General features: G+C 30.9%; 1 protein-coding gene across 1 annotated transcript; it reads left to right on the top strand.

Annotated features, from left to right (window-relative positions):
• Window positions 1-4,259: 4,259 nt before the first annotated feature.
• On the top strand, window positions 4,260-10,901 carry LOC143056975 (neuronal acetylcholine receptor subunit alpha-6-like). The gene is made up of 6 exons (XM_076230186.1): window positions 4,260-4,500; window positions 5,782-5,939; window positions 6,542-6,586; window positions 8,003-8,112; window positions 8,855-9,387; window positions 10,113-10,901. Exons 1-6 carry the CDS (start codon window positions 4,419-4,421, stop codon window positions 10,481-10,483), a joined length of 1,299 nt encoding a protein of 432 aa, XP_076086301.1. The 5' UTR covers window positions 4,260-4,418; the 3' UTR covers window positions 10,484-10,901.
• Window positions 10,902-13,917: the final 3,016 nt, after the last annotated feature.

Genomic DNA, 13,917 nt, shown 5'->3' with positions numbered 1-13,917 from the left:
TCTGTATTTTTATATATAAACTATCAATTTGTAACAGTATTTAAAAAAAAAGCTTGTTATTTTTAAGACAGAGTAGAGAACATAATTAAGCATGACACGTGTGTACGATGTTATTACTACGACAGTTTGTATAACAAAACACTAAAAAAAAATTAATATTGCTGTTTTTTTTAAGAATACATATATCTGTTGTCAAAAATGTAATCAGCGCCATTAATGTGGTGTAGAAGAGATTTTTATAAAATATTTGATATCATTTCAATACCTACTTTTATGTATATATATATATATATATTTGAAATTTTTTGAATGTATACATTATGTTTATAGTTTTACAACATGCCATTGCTTTATATTACCTATTTATGTTTTATATCTCCAATTTTAAATTGATAATCATTTAAATTATCTGAAATACCATGTTAGAAACAGCTTAATTTCTCGTTTTAGTAAGATTATAATATGTGGTTTTACTTCACATTTCGATCGTTTATTAGATAACGAAACATCTGAAATAAAACTTTGATTCTATGTCCAATTTGAAAATTCAAAAGTTCTGTCGTATTTACCAGGATATAACTAACAAAGAGGGACGAAAGATACCAGAGGGACAGTCAAACTCATAAATCGAAAATAAACTGACAACGCCATGGCTGAAAATGAAAAAGACAAACAGACAAACAATAGTACACATGACACAACATAAAAAAACTAAAGAATAAACAACCCTTACCCCACCAAAACCTAGGGGTGATCTCAGGTACTCCGGAAAGGTGAGCAGATCCTGATCCACATGTGGAACCCGTCGTGATGCTTATGTAGTTGCAAATCCGGTGGTCTAATTCGGTAGGTCACATTCATGAAAGGGAAGGGAGTTGAAGTTACGACGTAAGGAACATATCCGATATAATTTGTGAACAAAGCCATTAGGCTTATTTTTAATTTGAAATAAAACTCACTGGTTATTCTGAATATAATATATAAACTTTCGACAGCATTGTTCAGTTATAATATAAACTGCGCTTGGTGTCATATGCGTGAAATAAATCCTTAAAAATCCCTGTTAAATATATATTTAAACGTCATGGTCATGATAAGAGAAAAATAACAATTAAATTAATACTAAAAAAAAATCCCTGTAATAAGCGGTCGACCGAAATGAAAGACGAAAAAATTGTCCTCAGTTTTTGGTGGGGTCGTGTTTTGTTTTCTGTATTATTATTTGTCTGTTTGTCTTTTTATTTTTAGCCCTGGCGTTGTCAGTTTATTTTCAATCTATGAGTGTGACTGTCCCTCTGGTATATTTCGTCCCTCTTTTGGAGTGCAACTAGAAGTAAGCATGCTTTTGGTAGAACAGACATCCAGTGAATGTGTAATTGTTCTATGATAATTTTTGTATTCTTGTTTTTGATTTTTTTTAACATGAATTTTGTGTATACCTGTTTGTGTTTCATTGTTACATATCATGTGGCTCTGTACATATACATCCCTTCCTTATGTTATTGTTATATGATCATTCATGTATTCTTGTCGTTCATTTTAACTAATGGGGTTTGTCTGTGTGCCTTTTTGTATATCCTTCTTACATGTGACATGACTCTGTACTTATAATTCCCGTCATATTGTTATTGTGCCATGGTACATGTGTGTTTATATACCTGTTTGTTTTTATAGTGATTAAAATAATAACATTACGTTGATTGATGGCAAGATGGCAGACAGAGGGGTTAAATGGAAGTAAATATTTTTGTAATACGTTAAAAAAACATTACACAGAATTCTTGAGGAAGAATCTAAGATAACAGTTCTAACATTTATTAAAAATGAACAAAAACAAAATGTATTATAGTTCTTACCCATTGTTTTCTGAAACTCACATGGAACACATTTCTTAAGCATTCTTATACTTTTATTATAACACCAACAAGGAATAGGTGTGTTCCTGTGAGGAACCTTTACCAGTGCAGGAATGTCTGTCTACTCTTAAACATATGAAAAACGCTGAATTACCTGGCATAGATGGATTCACTGTTGAGTTCTATAAATTCTTTTGGAATGATATTCAGACACCACTGAAAAGATGTTTAAATGAGGCTTTAGAATATGAAAAATTCTCTCTCACTGAAAGACATTATTTACCGTGTCCTAATTTGTTTTGTTTGGCCTTAAAAATGTTTACATTATTGAGTTGTAACTATTTTATAGGTATAAACAAAATAATGCTAGTTTATTGTGATAGTTCTGTTTGTGCATTCAAAAAGTTTGAACAGGAAAACCAACGGTCTAATATGTATAAAAAAAACGAGAAACGAGAAACATTCATGAACCACACCAACAAACGACTACCACTGAAAATCAGGTTCATTGCAAACAAATGCAGCGGGTTTAAACGTATTAATAGGTTTCATCCTTCACTCTTACCCACAACAATAGCGAAATTTATACTATAAAATAGTATTTGAAATGGCTCAACTCAATCAAAAGTCATATGAAAACAAACCAGTGAATATATACTGAACGAATAAATTTGATTTATGACAAAATATAAATACAAAATCAATAAAATAAGGGATGAGATAATAAACAATTTCATAAAGTCAACCATATATTTGATAGCAGTACCGCCATATACACGATATAACAATGCAAATCTTGAAAGATTTATTAAATACAGTCAAATATAAAAGTTAACAAAGAAAAATGAAAAAAAATGTAGAGTAATTGAGAACGGAAAAGTAGCTGTTTTTAATTTTTTGTAAAATTTTTTTTACGTCTAAAAACATAAATCATGGATGATTCGTTACTTAGGGCTATATCTCTGCTTCTCACACGCGGTGTTTTGCCTTGGTTCTGAATTCTGCTTGACGGAATTTTATGGCGTCTTCCGAATTGTCTGTAAGAGTGTCATTCATATACTCGTCGACGACATCCCAGCCGTACTTGTCACCGATCCTTAGTGCGGTTTTGTATGGTTTGCAAACTTAACTTTAGGTCGTTTCAGAAACAAATCTCCTTCTTCTCTCAAGATTAGGCTGCATCTAACTTTGTTGAGAATAGGGAAAGTGGGGCCACAGGAGAATAGTGCTTATTATAACTTTGGACTGCATGACTATGTATATCGTGAACGTCAGTTTTATGCGAAATTTCCCCTTCGTCACTCATGACTGCACTTGTATAAAAATTTAATAACTGTCAAACTTGCTTTATTGATTTGTCGAAAATAAGAAAAGTCGCAAAAAAAGTAAATAAATGTCTTGAACCGAGTTATTTCTTAGAACGCAATTAACGGAAATACAAATATTTTAATAAATAATAAATATTATATAGTACCAAACATCAAAACTTCAAGTCCATCGTGTATTATGTGTGACGTTGATACGGATTACTTATCAACACAGTCGTGGTACTATCCAATGCTTTTTTAAAAGGGACCAGACGTTCTTTGACACACCTCTGGTTCATCAACTTTCTGTTTGTCTTTTTCATTTTTAGCCATGGCGTTGTCAGTTTATTTTCGATCTATGAGTTTGACTGTCCCTCTGGTATCTTTTATTGCTCAGACATTAGTGACATAGTCTAGGTAGCAGCTGCAAGCCCTTGAATAACTTGGGAAACGTATATCACATATGCAGGTGAATACAAAAAAGATGTGTATAATCTGATACAACTCTCCACAAGAGACCAAATGACAATATAATGAAGTTGGTATATTGGTTCAAATACTTAACAAATCGCTACAATATTATTATGGATGTCTTTATCCATTTATGGAGTGTAAATTTGTAAGACATTTGATAAAATGTATACACTGGTAGTTTTGTCAGATTATTTTTTTTAAACGTCTTTGTTATTAAAATGAATGAAACAGGACACAGAAATCCTGTATTCGAAAAATGGATTTGTGTAGATTGTAATGAAGCATGCTCAAGTGTTTTCAAGACAGTATCATTTACACAGGATCCATTTCACTTCCGTTTACCAAAAATATGTAATGATCAAAATTACAAAAGAAATCGGTTAATTCTTTAAAAATAGATTTAAACAGGATATGGAATTTACTATATTATTTCGCTGTGGGGGTATATGTTTATAAATAAAGATATTTAAAATGTTGAAATATAGATACTGTTATTTTGTGCACTTGGTATTTTTTTGATTAGTTTTTTTAGCTCCACCTTTTTATGATTTATTACCGTCAACCCTATATAAAAACCATGCACTCCTGATCTAGTATTTAAAAATTGTTCATCGACTTTATAAAATAGTTTCCGTAAATAAGAAAATATAGATGCATAAAATGCCAATGACAAAGACAATCGGAAAAGACAATTAATTTCATTAGCATTTGATGAATTGATTTATAAATGCTAAATACGAGAAATAAAATATATTGAGAAACAAATACATCTACTGGCTGTATGCTTCAAATGCCAATCAGGAAAATGATATATAAAGGATTCTACACAAGAAAAGGAATTTTGTTTTTACTCATTTGTACAGGTATGTTTGAGGGACGTACCTTAAAGGTCAGATTCATTTATTTTCATAATGCATACACCTAACTATTGCCAAAAGTGAGAGCTGATTTTAATATAAATGTATACAGTGCAGGAAATGCTACCGTTCCGGAGCACCTGATTTCACTCCCGGTTTTTAGTGGAGTTCGTGTTGTTTCTTATTTATTATTTATAACTGTCGATGTAAATGTCCTTTGGTTTTGTGAGTCCTTGTTGACTCCTTGGTTTTGATTGTTATTGTCTTTCTGCTTTCTGCATAAAAAAATTGATAGCAAAATAAATTAAAGATTATTCTGATTTTTTGTGTATGTATATAATTGATTACAAATGTTTTCGATTTGAGCGTCACCGATGAGTTTATGTGGACGAAACGCGTGTCTACCGTACACTTTAACTTCGTTAAAAATCAGTTTGAATCAAATCAAATTAGAAAACAACTAATTTAAAGTTCTTGATCTTCCGAGAAGTCCAAGCAACGAATATTTAAAAAAAATAATTGATATATATCCTTTAATGAATATATTTCTATTATTAGTGTCAATGATAAGTTGTTGGTATTGTTAACCAGTTGACTTATCCCAATGCAAAGTGCATGTTTTAAGTCGAAAGCCTCGTTTGATGTTTTTTGTATAAAACATCAGTTTGTGTCATTTTCTTTTGAGAGTTGATTTGTGGTAGATCCTTGATATTTTGTAAAACATATTTAAACATATTCGAAACTACTTTTGACGTATATTTAGAGATTGACTTGTTGTCATATGCATGTCTTTTAATCGGTAGTTGTCTAATAAATCGTTTACTCAACATATCTTTTTCCAAACAGATATATAGTATATATAGGAAGATGTGGTATGAGTGCAAATGAGACAACTCTCCATCCAAGTATTAATTTATAAAAGTAAACCATTAACGGTCAAAGTACGAGTCTTGGCTCACACAGAACAGAAAGCTATAAAAGGTCCAAAAAAATACAAGGTAAAAAAAAACCACTCAAACGACGGGGAAACGAACGGTTTAATCTATATAAAAACGAGAAACGAGAAAGACTTATGAACCACATAAACAGACGACATCTACTAAACACCAGATTCCTGACTGAGGACAGGTGTAAACAATTGCAGCAATAACCTACAAACAATGGCATCATATTCTCATATAAACGAGTAAGTTGTATCTATGCATTTATCTGTGTTTATATATATATATAAATATATATTGCAGCTTTCTTTTATTTAAAGTAAAGAGTAATTTATTTTTTTTCTAGATTTATTGAAACATTCGACATCTTACACTGTTAGTGACGCAAATAACATTCACAAGTTCTTATTTAATTCAACTGATGAAGGTTACAATAATCTGGTACTACCTGACTATCCAGTAAATATCAGTGTAGAATACAATTTCTTGGCCCTTAATTCTTTGGTAAGTATATTCTCAGTTTCTGTGTTCGGAAATTTGCAAAATTATCATGAAAATGCAAATCATTGAAGGGGCACTAGCTACGAGATACGTAAAAATTAAGATTTAATTTGTTCAATCATAAGTGAAAGTAAAATAGTCAAATATAATTCGCCTTTAGCAGCAAGAATGGTTCATTCTTGTCAAAATAAGCCAAGATACATTGATGATGAATTATTAACTTGCAAGTGAATAATTCGACCCCATTGAATCAATATTCATGTGAACTTCTATGCAACGCCTTCGCTAGAGATGGATTATGCATGATTGGTATGTGTTATGCTTTTAAAAGAAAACAATGACAACATTGACAGTGAAACAAAGGTTGATCATTTGATTTACTGCTTCGATCCACGAAAAAATCATTTTTATACAGGATCATATTGCAGTGACAAATATGAAGATGTTTCCTTTAAAATGTATAGAAAATGTGCCTTCCAAAAAGAAAATTTGAAAATATATGCAGAATGAACGACATTTCTAGTTTTTTTTTCTGTTTAGAAACTATTATTTATATCTGAGAAAGTTTATTCATCAATAAAACAGACTTTATCTTATTTTTTAAGGACATAAAGGAACAAATATTGGGGACAACAGGATGGTTTACCGTGGTCAGTAAAATATTTTATTTTGAATATATTTTAATTGATCAAAGGTTAATTCTATATTCTTTTTTATGGTGGATGTACTGATATAATATTTTCGTCTTCAACATTTGAGATGTTGAATTTATCGTCGAAAACAAAGACAGATATAATGACACATTTTTAAAATAGCTAATTTAATTCAATGATACTTTTGTCAATATAATATCATTTCATCTCATTCGTGTGACTATTTTTCTATACTCTTGCATATTAAAAATAAAACAAAAGTCTGCACTGTCTTCCTTTATATATGTAACTCCAAACTTATATAGACGTGAATTGGCACGTTTGACATTTCAATAATGGCCTTTTATTAGTTGAATATCGGATTATGAAATGAGCATACGTTTACCTTAAATGACATCTTGAACTTGTCTATGTGAATGGGCTCTTTAAACACACAAAATATCTTCTTTTGTTATAATCTTTATGTCATTTTGAACAAGATTAACACAGATGAAGGACATTTCGTTTACAAACAAAAAGGTCAATAAAATTACATGTCATCCTTTTGTGTTTCATTTGTTTTATTTTTGGGGTGAAACATGTGAAATTACATACTAATATACACAACGTATATCAAATAAGTTACTTGTACGATTTATCATTTGAAGAAGATATAGTAAAATATATTATTAAATATTTCATACATTAAATGCTTCTTCTACCAATTACCACTTTTGATTTATTTTAACGTTTGCTCAGAGGTTAAGAAACATACACATTTCTATGTAGAGAATTTTCCATCAAAATATTTTGTGAACGATATGCTCTTACATCTACATTTGTGTATAAGGTATTTAAATAGCAACATAATACAAGTAACTGTTGAACTGGTAACAAAGTCCTCAGCCATTCCAAAACTGCATTTGTTTGCTCAACGAGTGTAGCAACACTACATGTACTGTGGCATGCGTCCTGGACCACTCGGCCAACTTTTTTATATAATATAGTTTCTGTTAGTCGAATAACGCTTTGCTCGTCGACTTTATCGAGGGTTGTTGCACAAAACATAATTTCAAATCAAATCATATACATTCAAATATATGAATATTTTTGACAGACTTTCTTTATCAAGTAACCAGTTATTATACAGTGCTTACTTCATAATTTATTTAACAATGTTTGATCTGCGAATTTGCGTTATATATACAAAACTAGTATACATATTTTTCAAGGGGCCAGCTGAAGGACGCCTCCGGGTGCCCGGAAGACCCATTTGTGGCGTTCGGCTGTTGTCTGCTCTATGGTCGGGTTGTTGTCGCTTTGACACATTCCCCATTTTCTTTCTCAATTTTAAAGTAAGCGTTACGTTTAAAATTAAAATTAAAATTAAACTCGATTATCTACTGTAGCTGAACAATTTATGTCAAATTTCAGGTATGGAATGATAGTCGATTAACATGGGATAAATCATCCTACGGAGATATTGATTACATATTTGTTCCTGAGGACAAAATTTGGCACCCTGAATTGATTGTGCAGAATTCGTACGTAATCACATTTTATTGTATTGTAATTATTAACAGTAATTAAAAGTAAGGGTATTGTATCGTACAGAATTGTTCTCATATATTGATATATTATTAAGTTTGTATATAAAAGCAGAATTTGACTGAAAAGTAAATGTTGACTAGCTATGATAACTAGTAATTATTATATACTTAGTAGTAAATACAGATAAATTATATGTGTAATACAATAAATGGCAAGCGTGCTGTATCAGCCACCCCTGATGATATCGATATCAGCACGGTTGCAAAAGCTTCATCACACCTTTAATCTGTATGACGTCACGTCCTTGATTGCAGTCACTGTTGCAAAGCTTTATCAAATTCCTAATCTGTATGACGTCATGTCAAACCTATAATCTGTATGACGTCATTTCAAAACTTCTTATCTGTATGTCACATAAAAAACATCTACTTGAGGTAAATGTAGATAATAAAGTGTATATGATATGGCTTTTTCAATATCACACACCATATCAACCCTCAACCAATATAATCCCTCGAGCAGAGCTCTAGGGATTATATTGGTGTCTCGGGTTGATACGGATGCGATATTGAAAAAGCCATATGATATTCTCTATATATCCAATTTATTTTGTACATTTGTGCCGTTTGGATCATATATTAGTTCATTCCAACTTAACGATTTAAAAATAACAAGTTTCTTTCGTTTTCTTATGAAATAAATATCTAACAAAATACTATTTTACTTTAATCATAGCATTGTGCAATTACCGAAAAATCTTGGTGCCGACCAAACTATAAGAATACAATATAATGGAGAGTTACGATGGGAACCACCCGCTGTTTTGTCCACGTCATGTGACATGGATGTGACGTACTTCCCATATGACAGTCAAACCTGTGACATAGAAATAGCTAGCTGGGGTTTCTCTGTTGATATTGTCAACCTAGAATTTTACAAAACTCATATAAATCTAGAAGACTTTAGACCAGATGAGGAATGGGAAATTATAACAACCTCCCAGCAAACATCTAATCTAACTGAGGATGAACTGGTTTTTTCGGAACTTTTGTTTCGAATGAAGTTTAAAAGATATTATGGTCATTACCTCATGAGTGTAATATTTCCGACTATTCTTACTGCCATACTAACATTCGTTACATTTTTTCTGCCGCTTGAATCTGGAGACAAAATCGGATATATACTAACAGTGTTACTTGCTTTGGCGGTTTTATTGACGTTATTTTCAGACAGTATGCCTACGACATCAAAACATACATCAGTTCTAGGTAAAGTTAAATTAATTGGAAAAATATACATAAACAATAATTGTTTTGTCTACATTATCAACCAGATTCAGCAAATGATATATATGTCATTCTGTTGCCTTTTTTAAGTGACAAGATACTTTGTTTCTAACGGAGTCGACTCAATTCTGTATTTAAACACGTTTCACTATGGTTTAATCTTGAAAATGATTATTTTAACGTTAAATTTGTATTCAGACTGTTCGGTAGATATTTTTATTTCCTGTTCACATCAACATCATATTCAAATGTCCGTAAAGTTACTAAATAGAACTTAATTGATTTAAAACAAATAATCTAACCAGATCGGACTGAACAGAGCGAATAAGTCCCACAATCGACTGAAAGACTGAATATGACCGAATGATTTAATTCTTGTTATTATTTTTTAAATGATGGTAATTAGATCAATATGATCATTTAAAACTAAAGTTCCTTTGGATTAGATAGTTTATTCTCATAAAACCATGATAGTACAAAGTTACAGATAAGTTTAAACAATAATATACATAATAACAAAAATAAAAATGCGTTAAAATGCTTGACGATTGCATATCTACTGGCAAGTATTGTGAAAATGTCAGCCAAAAAATTGCATTATATTAATTATTTCTCACTTGCCTTTCGCAAGATGCAGTATCTGTTTTTATCAATATATATAAGTAAAACTCTAATGTTTTTTAACTAATAGAAATTGTATTTTGCAGTGGTATTTCTTACTGTAACATTGGGCATGGCCTGTCTTGTGATCGTCTTTACGATATTTATCATAAGACTTTTCCATCAACCAGAGCACGATAAGGCTCCAAAGTGGATGCATTCTTTGGCGAGGAAATTCTTAAAGTTAAAATGCAAAGCCGGAAGAATAAATCATCTTGATCATATTGGTCAAAGTCAGATTACTGAAAATGACCAACCAAAAGACGGCAGAGTCTGCTTGGAAAGTACAAAGGAATTTATACCTTACACCAACAAGGAGCTAGCAGAATTCTTTGATTATTTCCTGTTCGGTGTTTTCACAGTTTTATATATTTTGGTTCTTTTATGTTTCCCAATAGTTCTGAGTACTTCAACATGATACACTCAAGGAATTGAATATTAAATATATGTATGTTTCGATGATATTATAATGTAATAAGTTTAGTAAAAGTAGTACGTTTTTTTACATTTATAATGCAAGTCGATATTTGTCACTTATTCATCGAATAGCATAGCACAAATGATTTTCACTGAATCGTTTTTCATAGAGTTAATAACTAGTTTTCAGGGCATGAAATGCCTTCATTTCGCTTTACCTGCTTATTTCCGTTCTGCCTATTTGTCTAATGGATGCATTAATTTAACGCAGCCGGTTTGAATAGTGTGCTAAAGCAAAATACATGTGTCAAAGGTAACACTATGGAAGTTTTAAAACGTATAATTTATATTTAACAAAAAATACAAATAAATGTTTGTATTTCAATTTTAGTAATTTCAATGTTGTCACGCATAGATATTAATATTATCAAATATGTATTCAGTGGCATATAATTGATGTAGAAGAAATATTTAATAAAGTACTGAATTTCCAAACAAACATGTTAAGCATCCAGTGTTGTAACATGCACCTGAAACCCTGCAACACTCAGTGTGTGTAAAAAGTAGAATGACACCGATACCGGATTGCGAGGAAACCTGTTGTATAGCTAGCTAAACGTCTTATTTGTATGACAGTAGCATAACATTCCATTTTATTGACATCATTATGTGAACAAATCAAGCATACATATGGGCACGTTCACTCTGTGTAGTATTTCTATTTGTATCCATATGATTTTTATAGTTCGTTCTTGTGCTGAACTGTTACACCTCTGTCCCAGGTTAGGGGAGGGTTTTGATCTTTATGTATTAAATTTACATATAAAATGAAAAATTAAAAATAAATACGATAGACAGTGACTGCCACCTGAATTATATATTCCTGACTTGAAACAGGCACATATTTGTTTTTCGTTTATTTTTTGTTCATAAATTAGGCCGTTAATTTTTTCGTTTGATATTATACCTTGACTTGCAAAATCGTTACCAATGTTTTTAAGAGAAAGCAACCCGCCCAAAGAGCGAATGACAGCCTACGGCTATCAATGGGTCTTCCATATTGAAAATCACCCATCCGAAGGCGGGGTTCGACTGGCCACAAAACCATTATAATTATATATTATAGTTCAGCGAAAATTGGCGACAAATTAAACTTCGAAACAAACAAATAAACCAAAATAAAATTAAATTAAAAACAAACAAGACTAGCTAAGGCAAGAAGTTTCTGATTTGGTGCAGGCGGGCAAATGCGGCGGGGTTATGCATGATTAGTGAGATGCCAACCCTCTCTCTTTACCTATGAACAATTTGGATATAAATGAACACAGTGCAATACTCACAGTAAAACTAGTTTGATATTACCTGTAACATTTAACTACTTTTGACGTAATTACTTGAACTTGTTAATTGAAAAATTATATATTAAGAATTTTACACGAATAGAGGACTTGTACTTCTCATGATGTAAACTTGATGACTTAATTCACCTGTAATTCAAATGAATATTCGGAGATTGTTTTGATTTTTTTTTTTTTTTTTTGCTAATTTGGAAAAGTACTTATATTGGTTACATGTATATGTAACGAAAAGCAAAAAAACAAGCTTTAAATAAATATCAAAACAAATACGGATTGATTTGAATAATGATGTAAAAAAAGGTATATTTGTGAAAACAGTTGTTCTCACAGGGCCAATTATTTATGAAATATCAACATAATATATAAAAACAAAATAGTTCCCTACATTATACGTCGTATAAGTAAAAGATACATGGACTGTTGAATGTGTTTATGTAAACGGTATGACCCATGTGTTTTTGTGATTTTAAAATGTATGTTATATTATAAAGGTACTATTGTAATTGTCCTATACGGTATTTTACTTTGGGAAATAACCATAAGGTAATCCTTTCTCACAAAGTAAAAGTGTATTCTTCAGAATAATTACAATATAGCATTTCTTTTATTCAAAATCAAATGAAAATTTTTTAATATTGTAACTAAGATATAAAGAGTTACAAAAAAGGGGGGAGTCCATAATCACTGGAGTTTTGATTCCTCGAGTGTATCACCAGCCCTGCAGTCAGCACTTCTGTGTTGACTTCAGTTATCATTTATGTTCATAATTATAAATAACTGAAAATTACAGTTAACAAAACTTAGTATTTTTGAAATACTAAGGCTTTCTACCTCAGGAATAGATAACCTTAGCTGTATTTGGCAAAACTTTTAGGAATTTTTGATCCTCAATGCTATTCAACTTTGTACTTCATTTTCCTATTTTACATTTTTAGTTCGAGCGTCACTGATGAGTCTTAAGTAGAAGAAACGCTTGTCTGGCGTAAATATAAAATTTCAATCCTGGTATCTATGATGAGTTAATTCACAAAATCAAATTATCAACAAACGGACCTAGTAAAAAAGTCCCTATGAGATTTTTAAATGTGTTAAATTGTGATTGGTAAAGTTACAAGTACCTTCATTTTAAATCTATAATCTTAAATACGACAAATACTTTTAATTCAACAATGAAGATATTCACCGGAATTAATTCAATACACGATGCGTATAATTGGATGTTTGCTTATATAATGCAAAATAAGATTGAATTACGATATTTCAGTATTTTTATTTTTCGTTTTACTTGATAAATAGTTCAAATTATTACTTTTCCTGATAAATCGGTTTGCACTTCGACCATTCTAAACAAATTTATTTGTAGTGTCAAGTGTCAAACTCCGAAACAGTGGTGACGTTGTTTCGCTAAACTATCATAAAGTCAACGTAGCGTAGTAAAGAGGACGTAATCGCTGTTTCGGAGTTCGGTCAAGTGTAAATAAAATAGATGTCGTTTATTAAAAAATCCAAAGTCTATCAGCTTATCTCCTGTAGTCATATCAATTTCCAAAACAGATTTTCTACAACAATAAACAATACACTAAAACCTATTAAGGTTAAACATTTATTTATAGTCTTTTTTTAAATTAAATTCTTAAGAAGTAAATGCTCGTTCCTTCAAATCAAGTTAAAAACGATTTTTAAAAATAATTTCGTTTTAAATGGATCATCACCGTTCAAAGAACACAATATATCGGTTGTTGAGGACCAAAAATATACGTGTTCCTTTTACATTAAATCAAGATTGCATCTGTATATCTTTCCGTTTGTATATCTTTTCGTCTGTATATATGTGTTCATAATATGTTTGTTATTTTGAGGTATAGCATTTCAATATGTTAACGCAACTAACAAAAAGGATTTTAGTTCAAAATCAATAATTGAAAATAAAAAAAATAGCGATGCAAAGTTTCAGAGGTTTTTAGATGAGATTGTGAAATGTTCTCCTGGTAAAATTGTGTGACACCCTTAGTTTTGACTAAGTTTGAAGTCTTTATTCCCGTAGTAACCATATGCTCTATTAACCTCTCAGCTCTGA

This window comes from Mytilus galloprovincialis, chromosome 13 (genome assembly GCF_965363235.1).
Source record: "Mytilus galloprovincialis chromosome 13, xbMytGall1.hap1.1, whole genome shotgun sequence".
Classification (NCBI taxonomy): Eukaryota; Metazoa; Mollusca; class Bivalvia; order Mytilida; family Mytilidae; genus Mytilus; species Mytilus galloprovincialis.
The sequence above is the reverse complement of the archived record's forward strand: the minus strand, read 5'-3'. Positions and strand labels throughout refer to the sequence as shown.